Genomic DNA, 20158 nt, shown 5'->3' with positions numbered 1-20158 from the left:
TGTGTCGTCTTGTTTCATCTGTTGTGGACTTCATGCATCCTCCAAACTTACATATCACCCTCAACATATATTTGTTCTTCACTTAGGTTTGTGTGTGCAGTTGTTGGAGAAGGAACTTGGGGTTGGGGGGGGGGGGGGGGGGGGGCTGTTATTGTCACGGTGGAGTTTATTCTAAAACAAAGTTTTATGAGAGGCTAGGTGGGGGATTGAATAAATGAAAAAAAATTGAAGTAGTAGTTGTGCTAATGATGGAAAAGGTGTAGAGAAAGAGAGAGATCTACTGCTAAATTTAACAACAAATTGTACATGTATAGGCTTGGGTAGTCTGACCACCCGACAACCAATACATCCCCCCCTGCCCCATCTCCCTCCCTCCCCTGGCTAACAGTAGTTCGTATTCTGTTGCTGTGAGTGGGGAATAAATGCTATTCATATAAGACTAAAATGACACACTACAAGACAGGTGAAACTCTGACCTCAGAGTTTCTGGAGAAGTTTAAAAAATGAAAATGATGGAGAGACAATGTTGTGGAGGGCGAAGTATGGCAACAGAAATATGAGATTTCAAAAAAAAAAAAAATGTGAATAATTTTATTAGAAACTAAGTAATAAGCTTACATGAAATTTGATTTAATCTTCTTCAAAAGTACTGTCCTCTGGTAGCAATGCATTTATCCAAATGCAGAATCCGCAATTGGAAGCATTTCTGGAAGGCTTCTTTTGGAAGCGCATTCACCTGTTCTGTTGTGGTTGTCTCAATGTTCAGACCAGTGTCAAGATGTTTTCGTCTAAGCTCTGTTAATTTTTGGGAAAAGCCAGAAGTTGCATTGTTTAAATCTGTTGAGGCGGATGTGGACAGACCTTAACACTTTCTCCAGCCAAAACCTCTTGCATAAAAAATGAGGTGTGGCACAGCACATCGTCATGGCGAAGAAGGAAGACACTGGCCCATTTTTCTGATCTCTTTCTTCATACATCATTTGGCAAATGTTGCAACATGTAAAAGTCTTGTGTTTACAGCTGTTTCTCCCGGAACAAACTGTGATTGGACTCTGCCCTCAATATCAAAAAAGCAATATGCATGACTTTGATATTAGATTTTGAGATTCATTGGTTTTCCACTGGGGATTCTGGTCTTTGTTTATGACCCCAAGATGCAAATTCAAAGTTGCAAATTTGGATATGAAGTCTGAATCTGAATGTAAATGATCCTTAAAGACTGTACAAACTGGCACACAATTTTCCTTCTATTCATCATGCAAAAGATTGAGCAAATTATCGATTAAAATGCTTTGCACGGACCTGTACCAGATGCACAGTTCTTTGATAACCTCTCGAATAGTTATACACCTGTTTGTCCAAACAACTTTTCCCATTTTTTTTTTAACATTTTCTTCTGTTGCTTGCCTTCTAGCAACTCATTTCTGTTCTTGAATCACTCATATGACTTGGAAACTGTTTGCACCTTAAAATATAATTTATTGTTCATGCATTTTTTGAAATCTGTGGTACAGGACAGACATGGTAAACACAATCTTATTCTAGCATCTCTAGACACTGACTGACAAGTGAGTACATGTTCCAACTTGACATTGCCTGTCTCAACGGATCTGGCTATCTGTCAAATTACATCAAATGGTTGTAATTTCAGCAGCAGCTGCTAAAAACATATCCATCCGCACATACACAGACACAAGCAGACACACAGACAAGCGGGAGACTGAGGCCTGGTGGATAACGGGAAGCGAGGATATATTGAAGGGCAAGTTCCCATCTCCGGAGTCCGGATGGGTTGGTGTTACCAACTGACCTGCCTATACTGTGATACTTTCTACGTGGGAATGACCAGCAACAAACTGTCCATTCGCATGAATGGACACAGGCAGACAGTGTTTGTTGGTAATGAGGATCACCCTGTGGCTAAACATGCCTTGGTGCACGGCCAGCACACCTTGGCACAGTGTTACACCGTCCGGGTTATCTGGATACTTCCCACTAACACCAACCTTCAGAACTCCGGAGATGGGAACTTGCCCTTCAAAATATCCTCTCTTCCCGTTATCCACCAGGACTCAATCTGTGCTAATTTCAAGTTGCCGCCACTCATACCTCACCTGTCATTCAACAACATCTTTGCCTCTGCACTTCCACCTCGACTGACATCTCTGCCTAAACTCTTTGCCTCTAAATATGTCTGCTTGTGTCTGTATATGTGTGTGTGTGCACGAGTGTATACCCCTTCTTTCCCCCTAAGGTAAGTCTTTCCGCTCCCCGGATTGGAATGACTCCTTAACCTCTCCCTTAAAACCCACATCCTTTCGTCTTTCCCTCTCCTTCCCTCTTTCCTGATGAGGCAACAGTTTGTTGTGAAAGCTTGAATTTCATGTGTATGTTTGTGTTTGTTTGTGTGTCTATCGACCTGCCAGCACTTTCGTTCGGTAAGTCACATCATCTTTGTTTCATAGGGAAACATTCCACGTGGGAAAAATATATCTAAAAACAAAGATGATGTGACTTACCAAACGAAAGTGTTGGCAGGTCGATGACACACAAACAAACACACAAAATTCAAGCTTTTGCAACAAACGGTTGCTTCATCAGGAAAGAGGGAAGGAGAGGGAAAGACGAAAGGATGTGGGTTTTAAGGGAGAGGGTAAGGAGTCATTCCAATCCCAGGAGTGGAAAGACTTACCTTAGGGGGAAAAAAGGACAGGTATACACTCGCACACACACTCATATCCATCCGCACATACACAGACACAAGCAGTTGTGTTTCTATCGACCCGCCAGGGCTTTCGTATGGTAAGTCACATCATCTTTGTTTTTAAATATATTTTTCCCGCGTGGAATGTTTCCCTCTATTTTATATATATATATATATATAAAATCAAAGATGAGGTGACTTACCGAACGAAAGCGCTGGCAGGTCGACAGACACACAAACATACACACAAAATTCAAGCTTTCGCAACAAACTGTTGCCTCATCAGGAAAGAGGGAAGGAATTTTTCCCACGTGGAATGTTTCCCATATATAGTTTAACTTCTCCTGCATTTCCATTGTGTGTTTCCTGAGGCACCTGTAAAAGATGCTGCAGGTTTCAGGAATAACTGTAGATAATAACTGGGTATGCACTGACTTGGAGGGCTTGATAAGTTCTGTTCCGCCAGTAGCTAGAAATATTAGTTATGTTAATGTCCATTTATTATTTCCAAGCGGTTACATTGGATATTGTAATATAAGGTACACACAGTAGTGAACATGAAGTCATTTAGGAAACAGCTAGGACTCTTCCCTTGCAGTTTCTCTCATTGTGAACCAACGTTCTTTGTTAAATGTGACCTGATGAGCTGTAGCAGCTAAGAAAATAATTTCTTGCCCATTCTTAAATAATTTCAGTAGTTGCCAGTTCCCAGCTCTTTCAGTAATTAAGTATAAGTCAATTTATTCCTCTAAAGAAGCATTTCTGTTCCCAAAGTTTTCTCTCTCTTTCCAGGCCTTGGCAGTTCTAAAACAGTCAGGGCACATCCCAGTATTTTGCTGCATTCAAAAGCATCTCGAGGAACAACACTTCAACAAACAAGCAGCTGGTGAACAGGGTGGCATTATGATCACTATGCCATTGGCGCGCCAATGGCATAGTGATCATATAAAGCTTGCACAATGCAACAGTATGTCAAATGGAAATTTTAATTCCGTGTGTGTGTGTGTGTGTGTGTGTGTGTGTAGATTTCCTTGTCAAGAGAAACTATAGCAAAGCAAAATAATTAAAATTTCCATTTGACATACTGTTGCATTGTGCAAGCTTTATATGTCAGTCCCCTTGCATATTTCCACCAGTCACTTACAGAGACAGGCCTTTCATAAAGAATATGGAGAATATTTCACAGTGAAAAAAGAATGCAGAGATTACAATTCCATGTCTTTATTAGTATGTACAAAGTATACTATCTTGATACCAGTGACACATCCAGACTCATTTACTCCACTGTATGTCAGTGTTAATACAGTCAATGCAATGCCACTGTCACGCAGTCCTAAGATGAATGGAAAGCTGCTCTGGCTGGCTTGAGCACATTCACATTATTGTTCAGTATAGCACAGTGAAGTGAGAGATCTCAGGAAAGCTCACTGTTGCTCCGATTGGCCACGCAGTTGTGCCATCTCCGATTCGATGCTTTCCAACTTCACCTCCAGAGTTGACACCAAATCCTTCAGTTCCTCTGACAGGGTGCCTGATGCCAGATCAGTCTGTTCTTGCTACATGGAAAACAACAAATTGGTAAAGAACAAAAGCATAAAACACACACACAGTACATGGATGGATGATGATTATTATTATTATTACTACTACTACTACTACTACTACTACTACTACTACTACTACTACTTCGATCTCCAGGTTGGGACATCAACCACATACGGAAAATGCTACTTAAGAGTGCTACTTACCGTGAAGATGACACGTTAAGTTGCAGACAGGCACATTTGAAAGACACTAAAACATTAGCTTTCGGCCACAGCCTTCATCAGAAAAGGAAGCACGCACGCACGCACGCACGCACACACGCACACCCCACCCATACGACCGCCTTCTCTGGGAGTGCAGGTCGTGAATGAATGAATATGTGAATGTGTGTTTCCTTTTCTGACAAGGCTAGGGACCAAAATCTAATGTGTAGGTGTCTTTTGCTGTTCCTGCCTGCAACTTAATGTGTTGTTGTTTAAGTATTTTTCATACAAAAGGAACCTGCATTTGGGCATTAACTTCACTGATAGCAATGCAGGCCCCTAAACAAGTTGCACAATATTGCAAAAAGTCTCTGAACACCCTCTTTGCAATCTTGAGCTACCTATAGACAGCAACAGGTTTGAGTGCTCAGATTTCCGAAGACCTAGTTACTCTAGAGGTCTCTCTCCACTAACAAGTAACTCCTGCAAGTACTTGCTCGGGTGTTTCCACTTGTGTCCCTTTGTGACTCACTTACAGAAGTTTACCACGACATGACATGTCACGGTTGACGCAATGTTACTATTAAAGACAATTGTGATGTAAAACAAGAATTTAAGAAAAGAAGAAATGTTTGGGTAAAGACATCTGGTGTATTTATTTTAAGTTTTTGTGGAATTGGAGGACTCCAATCTGATTTAAAGTTGCACACGAGTCTGAGAAAGTTTTTATACATCACTTGCCTACTGTACAATCGAGTATTTGAAAACAGGACACAAAAATGCATCAAGCTAACTCATCAATATATTACCTATTTGTTACTCTTCAATTTCCACAAACAGTATTTATTTCAAATATGTGTTCATGTTTACACTAACACGAAACACGAGATTAAATTTAAAGAAATCTGTTTTGTCTTGTACTTCTCCTATTGGTGAAACAATGTGATCTATAAGTTCATTTCACACATCCAGACTGTGGCCAGTTACTACGCAAAATGTGTGCAAACTTCAGAAAAAAACCTGGCAAGCAACTGCATTAATATGAAAGAAACTGTTTCCACTAACTTTTGGAAGCTACCTCTGGAAGTTTACAGAACTTGGTGACTGACTTGTTAGGGGGTGTTTCCACCACAAAGAACTTATAGAAGCTACTTCTATAAGTAACTTGCAAAACTTAACTTGCTAGTGGACATGCACCTGAAGAACAATGAATATCCCGATTCATTACTTTAGCAACAACAATCAGATTCCAACTGTAACAAACACTGAGAACCTCCAGTACCTGTGTGATCTTTCTCTTCAGGAGAGGGGAAAAAAAAAAATAAAAAAATAAAAAAAAACTGCCAAAAACGCAGCCCTCTCCCTAAACAGGAATATTATTATGTGACAAATGTTTGGAAATACTCGAATTAAAAAAAGAATGACTAATAGCTCAAACAAAATTATTTTTTTGATCTTTTTGATAAGCAGCTTAGGTTAAATAATCACATGACGCAGGACACAGATACAGGTAAGTGACAAAATTACCATCAATCTGCTTCCAGTGACTAATTTCAAAAGTATAAGACACTGACAATGAAATGAGTATAAAGGTAATGTCACAAATTGCTACATAAATACAGAGTGTATAAAAAACAATCATCCAATTTTTAAAAAAATCGTAACTATTATGTTACTTGAGATATGTGCATGAACAGTTTACTGTTGGGAAAAGCAAACACTTGAGTTTAAAAATGGTTCCCACTAGGTAGCAGCAGTGTGCACCCACTTCACTTCTAGTAAAAATTGTGACGGGACAACAGAAAGCATTTTGTGTTCTACGTTTTGCGCAGTGTGGGTCAGTAATAACTGTTCAGCATGACTTTCGTACTGGGTACGGTGTGGATCCTCCTCCAGCACAGAGCATTAGACAATGGCACGGACAATTCCGAGAAACACGTCGTTTGTGTAAAGACAAAGTGCCGGGCCGTCCCCAAGTGTCTGACACAGATATCGAATGCATCCGACGTAGTTTCACGAGTAGTCCGCAGAAATCTGCTTGCCGTGCAGCTCGACAGCTCAACGTGCCCTGACGTCCGCTTGGCATGTGTTGCATCTATGTTTACATGCGAAACCATACAAAATTCAACTACTGCAAGCTCTTCAGGAAGGTGACAGACAACATGTGGAGTTCTGTAATTTCATTCTTGACAAGATGTAGGATGACAGTTTTCTATCACACTTAGTGTTTAGTGACGACGCAACATTCCATTTAAATGGAAAGGTGAACCATCATAATGTGAGAATATGGGGTACAGAACAACCACAAAAAAATTTAATGTATCTTGAGCAGTTTTAGGAATAGGTATACGGTCCATTTTTCTTTACCAAGAACACTGTCACAGGAAGCACGTATCTTGACTTGCTTGAGAATTTTCTTTTCCTACAGTTGGAGACTGATTTGAACAACTTCATTCACCAACAGGATGGGGTACCACCACACTGGCATCTGGATGTGTGGGAAATTTAAATCAAACAATTACCAAATGATTCAGCCTTACGTTAGTGACCTTCAAGGTCACTGGACCTGACTGTATGCAAGTATTTCTTGTGTTTTGTGTGTGTGTGTGTGTGCGTGTGTGTGTGTGTGTGTGTGTGTGTGTGTGTGTGTGAGGGGGGGGGGGAGAGGGGGGGGTTACCAACAACAATGAATGAACTGAGACATCGCATAACAGCAGCTATGGAAGCTGTAACTCAAAGACATGCTGCAGTGTGGGAACAATTAGAATACCAGACTGTCATATGCCATGCATCTCAAGGGGGCCATAATGAACACCTATGAAAAGGTAAAAATAAGTTTTTGAGTTTCCTGTTCATCAAGAAACAAAATTCACTGTATATGTTTATTAGTTTCAGAAATATAGACATGCCCAATCGGATGATTCTTTTTTATATACCCTGTATGCTGATTACACTCTCTTAACAATGAAAAGGTGCAAATTCTTGCTGCTCATTGTAACTGGTCTACAGTATTACCATTTGAATAATTTTCTATGTTTATTCTACACATGTATACATAATAGTATTCAGTCACTTACAAAGATGGACGGTTTGAGAATGGATGCACGTCCAAAAGTAGTCACCATCAATAAAGAAAACTTCCTAATGCAATTTATAAAAGTATTCCATTACTTCTTTCACAAATAATTAGGTTGTTCAATGACTACCTAATCAAAAATGCTATATTTTTCGAGATGTTAATTAAAACTTTATGATTATCTCTTAATCCTGTATGCTAGTGCTGTCTGAAAGGTAGAGTACCTGCAAAACAAACAAACACACACACACACACACACACACACACACACACACACACACCATCTACTTTCTGTTCCTTCACACCTCTGTTTCTTTCTCTCTTTTTCTGTTATATGCACTTTTTACATGCATACTACTTTGACAGTACTGCACACAAACAATGGAGAAAACAAAGTCGCATCTTACCTTAACCTTTGCGAGGACACTTTTAAGCGATAGTCTTCCTGAGGACAGCATCTGGAGGCCCTGGTTTGTCGGAAACTTCTGGAAGCACTGGAGGTAGGCTGAACAGGAAACAGTAACAGAAAGTGAGAGGATGCGGAAATAAAAAGAAAACTTTTACACAAAACACTAACAAGGGTAACTTACAGACCGCCCTGCCATCTTTCAGTGAAGACATTCAAACAGGTCAGGTCAGACAGGAACAAGGCACACAGCATAGGTGGCGATCCGAGCAAGGCAGCTTCCCTAACTGGCAGCACAGCTGAGCTGACCCGGCAGCACCAGCAGTCCCTTCCTCTCCCACTCCCTCTCTCACGTACGCCCCACACAAAAAAATACCCTTGATTCCTCATCTCTCGTAAGTACAAAACATATGTAATATTTTAACAAATTCACCGGTTGCCGAGTGTGCAGTGTAATAGGATGGAGTCGAATTTCTGGGTTCAAACCTTGCTAGTAGTATACATTTACTTTAAATGGAAATTGTTAATTATCAAATACTAAATAACATTTTCTTACTTTTAATTACCAGTTGTGTGAAGAAAAAAATTAAAATTTGCTTCAGAAATGGTGAAATGTCCTCCTGCTATATGAAAAATACCTCAATAATACTGTTAAATATCTAAATAAAAAAACATTTGATTTTCTGTTTGATGTTCCACATTTGTATATTAAATGTAAATTTATTACGCTTGCGTTTCCATGCAAATGGTAACTAACTCTCGAGTGGGTGCACTTATGTACAAATGCAGCAACCACAAATAACAACGTGTTGTACCATTCCATTATTGTTCTACAATTGTGTGCCTGGTTCTATTCCTTCAACTAACACAGTGATAGACCTTTTTGTTATACATCCAAGTGAGCAGCAGTAATATAAAACAAACAGCGAGCCAGGTGACAAAAAAAATTCACGACCCGTTCACAAAAAATGACAGACTGCCAGCTAGCAGCACATACTCCTAATGAGGTAGTTGCCTACAAGATAATTAGCAATGGTGTGTGTGTGTGTTAAGCATGGATCCGAGGTGCTTTTTAATACCCTGAGTGGGTCATTACTATATGGTAACACTTGTACACACCAATGGAGTGATACAATGGAAGTTTATTTTTTTGTTGTTGTTGTTTAATTAAACTAAGATTAAACTGTGAATTTGCTTGTAGACGTTAACATAAAGGCAGCTAGCCTTTACATGTGTACAAATTACATTGCATGCCCACTCATTTCATGAAAATTGGGTTAAAAAAGGTATTATTTTTATTAAAAACTGTTTAAATATTTGTTAGTTAGTATTTCCATTTCTTTTTATGAAGAAGAAGAAGAAGAAGGAAGAATGCTACAAGTGAGATTTGAACCAGATACTTTAAGATCACAATCTTATTATGCTAAATACTCAGCTATTGACAAATCTGTTAATGAAACAATAAATGTTTCGTGGTTAACAAAGTTCAGAGGTGTGTTGTGCTGCTTCTGTAAACTGCTGTCTGGGTGCTGAGCTTCAGATATTATAAGTACGAAGAAAATCGGAGGAGAGAGCACTGTGTGAGGCTTCCTTGTATGTCACACATAATTAACAGAACGATAGGTTACTGAGCAGAAACTGGTTGAGCATGTGCACAACACTTGCCTCACTCCCAGGTATATCAGCTGCTTCTGAGAATCAGCAGAGCCAGCATGTGGCACATCCACAGAGCCACACTGAGAGACCACGTCAACAATAATCAGGCATTTTTCGTTGGGGGGGGGGGGGGGGTTGAACTAAAAATTTCTGCTGCAGAACTGAAGAACTGAGCTCTCAATTCATCATATATACGATTTTCTTTCACACACAGAGTCCAGACACACAAGTTCATTTGAGCAATGGTCCAATGGAAAAAAGAACACATTGACACCGGTGTGTCAGACCCACCATACTTGCTCCGGACACTGCGAGAGGGCTGTACAAGCAATGATCACACGCACGGCACAGCGGACACACCAGGAACCGCGGTGTTGGCCGTCGAATGGCGCTAGCTGCGCAGCATTTGTGCACCGCCGCCGTCAGTGTCAGCCAGTTTGCCGTGCCATACGGAGCTCCATCGCAGTCTTTAACACTGGTAGCATGCCGCGACAGCGTGGACGTGAACCGTATGTGCAGTTGACGGACTTTGAGCGAGGGTGTATAGTGGGCATGCGGGAGGCCGGGTGGACGTACCGCCGAATTGCTCAACACGTGGGGCGTGAGGTCTCCACAGTACATCGATGTTGTCGCCAGTGGTCGGCGGAAGGTGCACGTGCTCGTCGACCTGGGACCGGACCGCAGCGACGCACGGATGCACGCCAAGACCGTAGGATCCTACGCAGTGCCGTAGGGGACCGCACCGCCACTTCCCAGCAAATTAGGGACACCGTTGCTCCTGGGGTATCGGCGAGGACCATTCGCAACCATCTCCATGAAGCTGGGCTACGGTCCCGCACACCGTTAGGCCGTCTTCCGCTCACGCCCCAACATCGTGCAGCCCGCCTCCAGTGGTGTCGCGACAGGCGTGAATGGAGGGACGAATGGAGACGTGTCGTCTTCAGCGATGAGAGTCGCTTCTGCCTTGGTGCCAATGATGGTCGTATACGTGTTTGGTGCCGTGCAGGTGAGCGCCACAATCAGGACTGCATACGACCGAGGCACACAGGGCCAACACCCGGCATCATGGTGTGGGGAGCGATCTCCTACACTGGCCGTACACCACTGGTGATCGTCGAGGGGACACTGAATAGTGCACGGTACATCCAAACCGTCATCGAACCCATCGTTCTACCATTCCTAGACCGGCAAGGGAACTTGCTGTTCCAACAGGACAATGCACGTCCGCATGTATCCCGTGCCACCCAACGTGCTCTAGAAGGTGTAAGTCAACTACCCTGGCCAGCAAGATCTCCGGATCTGTCCCCCATTGAGCATGTTTGGGACTGGATGAAGCGTCGTCTCACGCGGTCTGCACGTCCAGCACGAACGCTGGTCCAACCGAGGCGCCAGGTGGAAATGGCATGGCAAGCCGTTCCACAGGACTACATCCAGCATCTCTACGATCGTCTCCATGGGAGAATAGCAGCCTGCATTGCTGCGAAAGGTGGATATGCACTGTACTAGTGCCGACATTGTGCATGCTCTGTTGCCTGTGCCTATGTGCCTGTGGTTCTGTCAGTGTGATCATGTGATGTATCTGACCCCAGGAATGTGTCAATAAAGTTTCCCCTTCCTGGGACAATGAATTCACGGTGTTCTTATTTCAATTTCCAGGAGTGTATATCTTCAAAAACTGCCATTTGGCAATTTCTCCAAAATGCTATTAACTGCAAAGGGCTCAGAATTTGATGACACAGATATTCAAGCGCTTTTTTTTTTTTTTTTTTTAACCACAATGTATGAGGACAATGTTAAAATATATTTGACTGGCAATGAAACAGTGTTTTACATAAAAAAGAACATATTTTTCATTCTAGTCTGCTGTTACGGCATTGAACTCTGTCCAATATCTTTTTCCCCATAACATGACGTGTATAATTCTGTAAGGTCTTCCTACCACTCTCGTGTACTGCTGTCAAAGTTTTCATTTCTCGGTCACTCTTCTCTTTTTTTATACGTGTGGAAACAGATGGAGGTGCCTAGCTGCGTGAATGTGGTGGATGTTTCAACAATTCATGGGTTTTTCCACAGCCGAAGAATATTTGTATGTTCACACATCTCCTGAGAGAAGGGAGAAGACCCCCCCCCCCCCACACACACACACACACACCAATGAAGGAAAACACCACCTGGGTGATTTTTTTGACCATTTTAAATCTGACTGACGAACAGATTACCTTCACATGTAGTGGTTGAATATTAGTTTGTCTAAAAGGGTGTGCATTTTACAGCACTAGACCTAATGACCAACTCGCCATCAGCTTGAAAACAGTCACTACAATATATATAGTGATACAAAAGACTTTTTTTAATTGTCTCAGCAGTGGTCACAGGTGTACTGAGTGATTTTTCCTCCTACTCCTCTTCTGGTCAAGCCTAATTTAATATGAAACTTCCTGGCAGATTAAAACTGTGTGCCGGACTGAGACTCGAACTCGGGACCTTTGCCTTTTGCGGGCAAGTGCTCTACCAACTGAGCTACCCAAGCCCGAGTCACGCCCCGTCCTCACAGCTTTACTTCCGCCAGTACCTCGTCTCCTACCTTCCAAACTTGACAGAAGCTCTCCTGCGAACCTTGCAGAACTAGCACTCCTGAAAGAAAGGATATTGCAGAGACATGGCTTAGCCACAGCCTGGGGGATGTTTCCAGAATGAGATTTTCGCTCTGCAGCGGAGTGTGCGCTGATATGAAACTTCCTGGCAGATTAATGCCGGACCAAGACTTGAACTTGGGACCTTTGCCTTTCGCGGGCTAGTGCTCAAGTGGTCGAGCACTTGCCCGAGAAAGGCAAAGGTCCCGAGTTCGAGTCTTGGTCCAGCACACTGTTTTAATCTGCCAGGAAGTTTCACATCAGCACACACTCCGCTGCAGAGTGAAAATCTCATTCTCATTTAATATATTTTTCCACCCAGCTGGCATGTAGAAGACTTCCATATTAACCAATAAAAAGGACACTGTTTACATCACAAGAAACACTGGCCATAGTATTTCCAGCAAATGAAGTGGGACTTTGCCTATTTTTGTGCAGTGTCACAGGTGTTTTCATTTACAGAATGTTGTGGTAAATTCACATTTCATCCACAGCAACAATCATAGTATGAAATCAGTTGGATTATTCTGAAAATGGTCCAAATGATTATTTTCGGAACTGCTTTCAGTCAGTATCCAGTAGCGTTGCACCCATTTTAAAGAAATCTATCTAACAGTAAATTTTTTATTTTTATTTTTTTTACACAGTTGTTCTGGCATATCTGTGGTGTCAGTTATTTAACATACCTTTGATACCTGATTACCTAACTGTGTTGTTACGCAGCTTATTATTTTACACCAGCTGAGTAACTGGCATGTATTTATTTAAATTCCAGTAGTCCATCTCCTCTTCTGCCCCCCCCCCCCCCTTTTCCCGTCCTCTGTGTCATACAATGATACAAATAAGTGAACACTGTCTGCAAAATCTATTGTGAATACAGTTAGTAGTAAAGAACTGAAACATTAAAATGTCTTGCTTGATGCGAAAATAAACAGCAAAAATGCAGTAAGCAATAAACTTTTTTTCCTAATTATGTGAAAGGTGTCAGCAAGAAAACGTTTTGTTAAGTTTTGAAATTATGTGTTAAGTTTGTTGCAAGTCATTAAGTCCTCTAGTTCTCAAATACTGGACCAATAAAATCTGTGTATTTGTGCATCGTGGCCTACACTTCTTTTGCACCCCCACCCCTTTGATGGGTATGGTTCTTACACCCACAGCAATTCTTTCCAGACAGGTGTCATATTGAAATCGGTCCCGTGCTTTTGGAGATGTAGAATGAAGACACATATGTACATAGGCCTACATTTTTATAATACGTATGAACATCTTTTTTTTGTAAACAAATTTTGATGAAATGAAACCTGTGCTGACATTAGCAGTGAAAACCTCACAGAAATCTGTTTCATAGTTTTGGACAGTAATGTGTTCAAAGATAGACAGACAATGATTTTACAGTTTTGTTGCCAGCTTAGATAAGCCCTGCAAACAGAAGAAGCAGAACTATTCTATTGACAAATGTATGCATAAACATAAAAAAAGCTCTCAACACCACCATCTGTGTGCAAGACAGTTGGATTTTACCACTCCCCCCTCCGTGTTAGAAGTGAAATTATCTGAAAGACCCAAATTCTCCTCCAATACACATGACATATTCTGATTCTAATAACTCAATAGCTCACTTCCTGTATAGCTTAATACATCCCCCCACCCCAAACCCCCAACAGCATGAATGTTCTTTATTTATTCATTTTGATCGGCTGTTGTACACTTCATTTAACAACCATAAAATGTTTGACAAATGATAAACTACAACACTGTTTATAGAATGCATATACTTTTTCTTCCGTATACCCATAGAGAGTAAATAATCAAGAACATAAAGAACGTCAACAAATTATACATACAAAGAAAATGAGGGATGCCAATTTTCTTTAAACAAATTCGAAGTGAAATGGTCCTTATGGATGTGGAATAAGTCAAAACATCTTAAACATATTTTCATTTAATAAGTAACAACAACCTTTCAAAAAATACATTAATGTACAATGTACGAAGTCACATATATTTCTTAGGCTATTGTAGCTATGCATCATCACACAGAAAATCAGTTTACAATGCTTATTTACACTGGTCATATTACTGCACTGCAGATTTGCAGGTCAGATTTTATGTAATTCATGTTATTTGATATCATTCGATTTTATGTAACTCATGTTATTTGATATCATTCATAACATAAGTACCCACGAGTCAGTTCTACTATGAAATTCATCAATGGAGGAAGAGATGGCCACAAACAATATACATTATGCTACTCTTAAACTGAACTTTATTACTAGTTAAACTTTTAAGGCTGCTGTCACATTACTGAAAATATGTGTTCCTCAAGAATGGACACCTTTCTGGACCAAAGTAATTTAAATCTTTGTGAAGATTATTTCTAGTACTGATTCCATGAACTAAGCTATTGGTTTGAAAAAGAGAGACATTATTTATGACAAATTTAAGTAATTGGTTAGTATCCCCAGTTCCTGAGTTCACTCCACAAATAGTTCATGTTGTAAATAGAACTATGTGAAGTTAGCATATGGAGTTTGAAAATTTAGCATTTATATTTTTCAGTGTGTTTATGCATTTAAATCTCTCTCTCTCTCTCAGACACACACACACACACACACACACACACACACCATAAAGATTAAAAGCATGGGCTTAAGGACAATTCACTGGAGGCCCGTGCAGAAATATTGAGCCATGCTGCCTCTATAGCCGTCCATGATTGCAAAAGCGTAGCCGTTGCAGGATTTTGTGCCTGGGTAGCCAAATCATTCCCTAAAATTATGCAGAATGTTCTTCAAACCCGTTGGCCAATGACATGGCACACTGTTGTTTGGAAACATGAAGCCCATGAATGGCTGCAAATGGTCTCCGAGTATCTGAATGTAACCTTTTCAAGTCAGTGATCGGTTCAGCCTATTCCGTGTAAACACAGCCCACACCATTACGTAGTCACCACCAGCCGGCACAGGGTCTCGTCGACAACTCGCATCCACGGCTCAGAGGTACCTGTGCCTCACTCGAACATAACAGTCACCTCTTACCGACTGAAATTGGGACTCATCTGACCGGGCAATCATCTTCAGTTCATCTAGGGTCCGATCGATACAGTCATCGGCCCGAGAGAGGCACTGCAGGTGACGATGTGCTGTTAGGAAAGGCACTTGCGTCACTTATCTGCTGGCACCAAATTTCGCTGCACTGTCTCGATACAACTGTTCGCTGTACTTCCCACATAGATTTCTCTGGTTATTTCACACAGTGCTGCTCGTCTGTCAGCACCGGCAATTCTACACAAACGCTCCACTGCCGCTGCTCTCGGTTGTTACGAGAATGCCTGCAGCCACTGTGTTGTCCGAGGTGAGAGGTAATGCCTGAAATTTGGTATCTCAGCAGACTCTTGATACTGTGGATCTCAGATATGAATTGCTTAACAATTTTCGAAATGGAATGTCCCACGTGCCTAGCTCAAACTGCCATTCCACACTAGTAGTCTGTTAACTCCTGTCGCGCAGCCGTAGTCAAACTGCTAACCTTTTCACACGAGTCACCTGAGTGCAAATGACAGCTCTGCCAATGCACTGCCCTTTATACCTTGTGTATAGGATACAACTGTCATCTGTACATGTGCACATCACTATCCCACAACTCGTCACCTCAGCGTGTACCCACGTAGCGTCGGAGTAACCAATTTTTACACTTTCGAAACATTTCACATTTATTACATATGCAAATTTCATGTAGCTCTAGTTACGTTTTTTGACTTGCAACCTAACTTGGCTCAACGAGTTAGCCGACAAATGATCTCGTATGACATTCTGAAATCAAAGTATGCTAGCTTTTTTAAATGCATGTCACCTCTGTCGGACAACATCTGCCCTGCATATTTTTTTTTTTTTAACTTGGCTCGATCAGTTAGCCAAAAAATGATCTTTTATAACATTATGAAATGAAAGTATGCTAGCTTTCTTGTGTCTACGTCACCATTGCCTGACAACATCCACCCTGCAAATGAAGATTTCTTTAGGTGCTTTAGCAGTTCTGTTGTATGCTCCTTCCATTTGAATTTGTTGTCCAACTGTAATTGCAAGACTTTAATACTGTCCATCACTTCTATCCACTTGTCGTCATATTTTAGGAGTATACCGGAGGGAAACCTCTCATGGGTTTTGAACTGAATATAGTGTGCTTTTCCAAAGTTTAAGACTAGATATGCAGTACCTCGACAGTTTATTCATCATCACTACACTCAATTATCTCGTTATTGTCTTTTTCACTTTAACACCACCAATATTTGAAGGATGAAGCAACCACTCTGAACAGGTTTAGTTTCCCAACAAGTATTTGTACACGCTCGTGCAGTTCGTGTGTGTGAAATTTTATTGGACACACGCAACGCCTCGTTTTAAGGTGTATCTATTCCTGTCTTTGGTCCACCGTGTGGTTACAAGAGAAAAGACACATTACAGGCTCTGAGAAAAAAAATGCGGGTTTTGAATACAGGAAATCATTTGTTACTATAATTAACCATAAATAAATGAGACAGTAAATACTTTTGACCAAAAAATTTAGCTTTCATTTGGTAAGTTTATTCTTGTGTCATTGGCAACAGCAGGTCAACTTCCTACAACAGAAGGCCGCCTCAGTCATCCAGTGAGCAGGAAGTCTACACATATCGACCGGTACTTAAACACCGATAGCTTTCACCACCCTGTATACTAAAAAAGTGTTCTGAACACGTCAGTACACAGGACAAAGATTATATCCGACGATGGCCATATAGAGTCTGAATTTCAGCATTTGAAGCGCACTTTCTGAGAAAATTGTTACAACAATGGAGAAACTGAAGCTTTCAAGTGCCACTGATGAAAGACGCCTGGTGAATCGGCGGATGTACATTCCTTTCGTACTGTGGAGCAATTCCTAGCAAGATAGGGCACATGCTGAGCAGACACAGACTGCGACCACTGTTCCAATCCGCCTCCGAGATAAAAGATATGTAACACCCTCTCAAAGACAATACAGGTCTTCGAGATACTGGCACGTGTGGTGTCCCGTGTGAATGTGGTAGTATTTACACAGGTCAAACCATTCACAATGTCACAGAGTGTCGTGCAGAGCATTCAGACATATCAAAACAGAGAGAACTCGAGAAGTCAGCCGCGGCTGAACAGTGCCTAGAAAACGGGCATAAAATACAATTTGAAAAAACAAGAGTTTTGGCTCAAATAACATCGTACTGGGATTCTATTATCAAAGAAGCAGCCGAAACTGGTATAAACCGCAACAATTTTAACAGAGACAGGGGTACACACTCAGTAGGGCACAGGAGCGGGCTCTGGACTTTAGCAAATGCAAAGATCTAGGCTCGACGCTCGGAGGGACGCGGGAGCGCCAGTTTCAAAAGGGGCTGGCAGCAAGCGCCACGTGACGTCACTCGGTCCTGCAACAGAACGGAGCTGCTAGGAGCTGCCCAACTCAGCTTTCGTGCTTGCGACGCTCTGGCCCTCTCTAGAAGATTCCAGACACTGTCATTACATCTATATAAGCAGAACACTGTACCAGCCCTTGGCAGTCAGTGATTTCAATTCCCAATGACAATTACAGAGACAGCTTTCGAAAGCTCCAGTGTTGAATCAAAGTGATGCAGCTCGTAAATTGAGAAGATTTTACTGAAGCACGCCACCACGACAAACACGGAGGACGGATGTGAACTTTGTCATTAATATATTTCCTTTACGATCTCCATTCGGCACAAGTGTCAACGAACTTTGGCAAGTGACTGTCTCAAGTTGTCAGACTATTTTGTTTACAAGTAGATGAGATAAGATTATAGACATATATTTTTTCTCCATTGATTCACAGACAGGAGATACTTGAGGATGCAGAACACATCATTAAACAAGAATATGTAATGCAAGGTTTTTTTTAAAAAAAAACAACTGATGCCTTTCCACAGATCCTAAGTCAAATGGTCTTCATGAGTATCGAAGAACTCATTTAACAGGCAATAACAAACTTGTACAAAACATGAAAATAATATACGCTAAGGTGCATACAACAACTTTTAGGCTACTGTAGCCACACATTATCAAACAGAAAATAAGTACGGAACATTCATTTACACTGAACGGACAATGCAGAAGTTGGAACATGGTTCTTAATAGTGAGAGAGATCACCACGTGTTTCCACCTATTGCCATATGAGGGTATGTAATGCATGCAGGAACATTGTCGAATATGATTGTTTTGGTGGACTAGATGTTCTGGTGTAGGGAGGCGTAAAGTTGCATAAGCACACTGACTTCCAAACCTCTAAACCCAGTACACTCACCAATCAACATTACTGACACTGTACTCCTTCCATCCATGTATATCTTCACAGACGCTTTTGGCACCGACTTCATTTCTACGGATGAAATTGCGTGATTGTACTGATCTGTGCAAATGGAGTAGTTCTCAGAATGGAAAAGTATTTGGCAATGGAATGGCCTGTGCATCTCCCCCCCCCCCCCCCCCCCCCCCACAATTTAAATCCCCTCAAGCATGTGGGGGATGCATCGAGGAATCTATTGCAGCACATCCGTACGACTAATGACAAACCAGCAGTTGTCAACTGTGTTTGAGGAGAAATGGAACACACTACTACAAAAACTTATGGTCAGTGTGGGAGGACAATGGAAACATTGATTGCCATCCTTGGTGATCACACATCCTATTAAGAACTGTGTCCCACCTTCTGTAATGTCCAGGAGACAATCATGGATCGTGGGAAGTTCAGTGTAATTACTGTCTTTGAATGGAAATGTCAGTTCCATTCATCTCATTGTATATTTGTTTCATTTACTTTCCTTTCGTCCTGAAATTTTGCACACTGTATCGAGTCTACTAAGAAATTTGTCGACGGCGTAGGAGTCACCCACCGGCAAGTCATTTATACTCCTCTTAATGAAAAAGTACACAAATGATTATGGGGAAATCTGCAAAATATTTTAATAACACAAAGCGTGAAAGTAAATGCTCTACTAGAAAAAGATAAAGTCAAAACAGGTAATAAACAAAGACAATTTGAGAAGTAGTGAAAGAGTCTGGTAGAAACAGGGATGAGAAAGAGCAGATAATTTTAAGAATGAATGATACACTGGTAAAGGTGTAGTATTACAAAATGTTTTAACAAGCATTTCATGACTGTTACATGTGATTGTCAGGTACAGTAGATTGTGCCACGCAAGATCGCAGATCGGACATTACAAATAACTTCAGTTATACGAATATGGACCTCACTACACAAGTAGAAATAATTTTCATCATAAAAAAACTTTAAAATCAGAAAGTTTCATGGTTGTCATACAAGAACACTTTTCAGTTAACTTTGTTAATATTTTGAGTTTAGTAATGTATTAAGTTATTTGTGCTAGCAGACATTTATCACATTTCCTAATTGGCTGATGTTTGCTGTGAATAGTAGCTCTGTATGAGAGAGGAGATAAGAAATACTATTGAACTTCTTTCTAGTTTCGTTTTTTCCAGAATTCTAGAAAATTTTAGAAAAGTTCATAATGCACTACAAATAATATATTGTCAAAGCTCTGATACTGAGAATGTTATTTACCAACACTGTACAGCGTTAATGTCTTAATTCATTAGATAATACATTGCAGGCTACTGATATGTTCTGTGATTTTCTGAAGGAGTTTGACTGGGCAAATCACAATAGCCTTTAAGTAAATTAGAATACTACAGTGTAACAGGAAATGCTGGAAAGTGGTGCCTGTCTCTCAAGAAACAAATGAGATAGTCCTGTATTAAGCTGTGAGTCACCATCCAACTGAGAACTAATTGCGCATGGTATCCATCGTAGAGGCCTTACCTTTTCTTGTATGTATCAATATCTTTCATCAGAAACGTTATGAGATGCCGAGTTTGTTTTGTATGCAG

General features: G+C 41.0%; 1 protein-coding gene across 2 annotated transcripts in view; it reads right to left on the bottom strand.

The window, feature by feature from the left end:
• Nucleotides 1–3909: 3909 nt before the first annotated feature.
• LOC124550857 (tetratricopeptide repeat protein 27) overlaps nt 3910–20158 on the bottom strand; it is a 141083-nt gene continuing 124834 nt past the window's right edge. Inside the window, exons 15-17 of one of the 2 annotated variants that reach the window (XR_006967733.1) lie at nt 7936–8033; nt 4029–4260; nt 3910–3992 (exon numbers count right to left, since the gene is read on the bottom strand). Coding sequence is in view for 1 of the 2 variants with exons in the window: in XM_047125597.1 (XP_046981553.1) it covers nt 4129–4260; nt 7936–8033 (230 nt within the window). In the remaining variant the exon portion in view is untranslated. Of the gene's footprint in view, nt 4261–7935; nt 8034–20158 lie in introns of both variants that reach the window. The other variant, XM_047125597.1, reaches the window with a different exon arrangement.

Source organism: Schistocerca americana, chromosome 9 (genome assembly GCF_021461395.2).
Source record: "Schistocerca americana isolate TAMUIC-IGC-003095 chromosome 9, iqSchAmer2.1, whole genome shotgun sequence".
NCBI lineage: Eukaryota > Metazoa > Arthropoda > Insecta > Orthoptera > Acrididae > Schistocerca > Schistocerca americana.
This window is presented reverse-complemented; position numbering and strand designations above follow the sequence as displayed.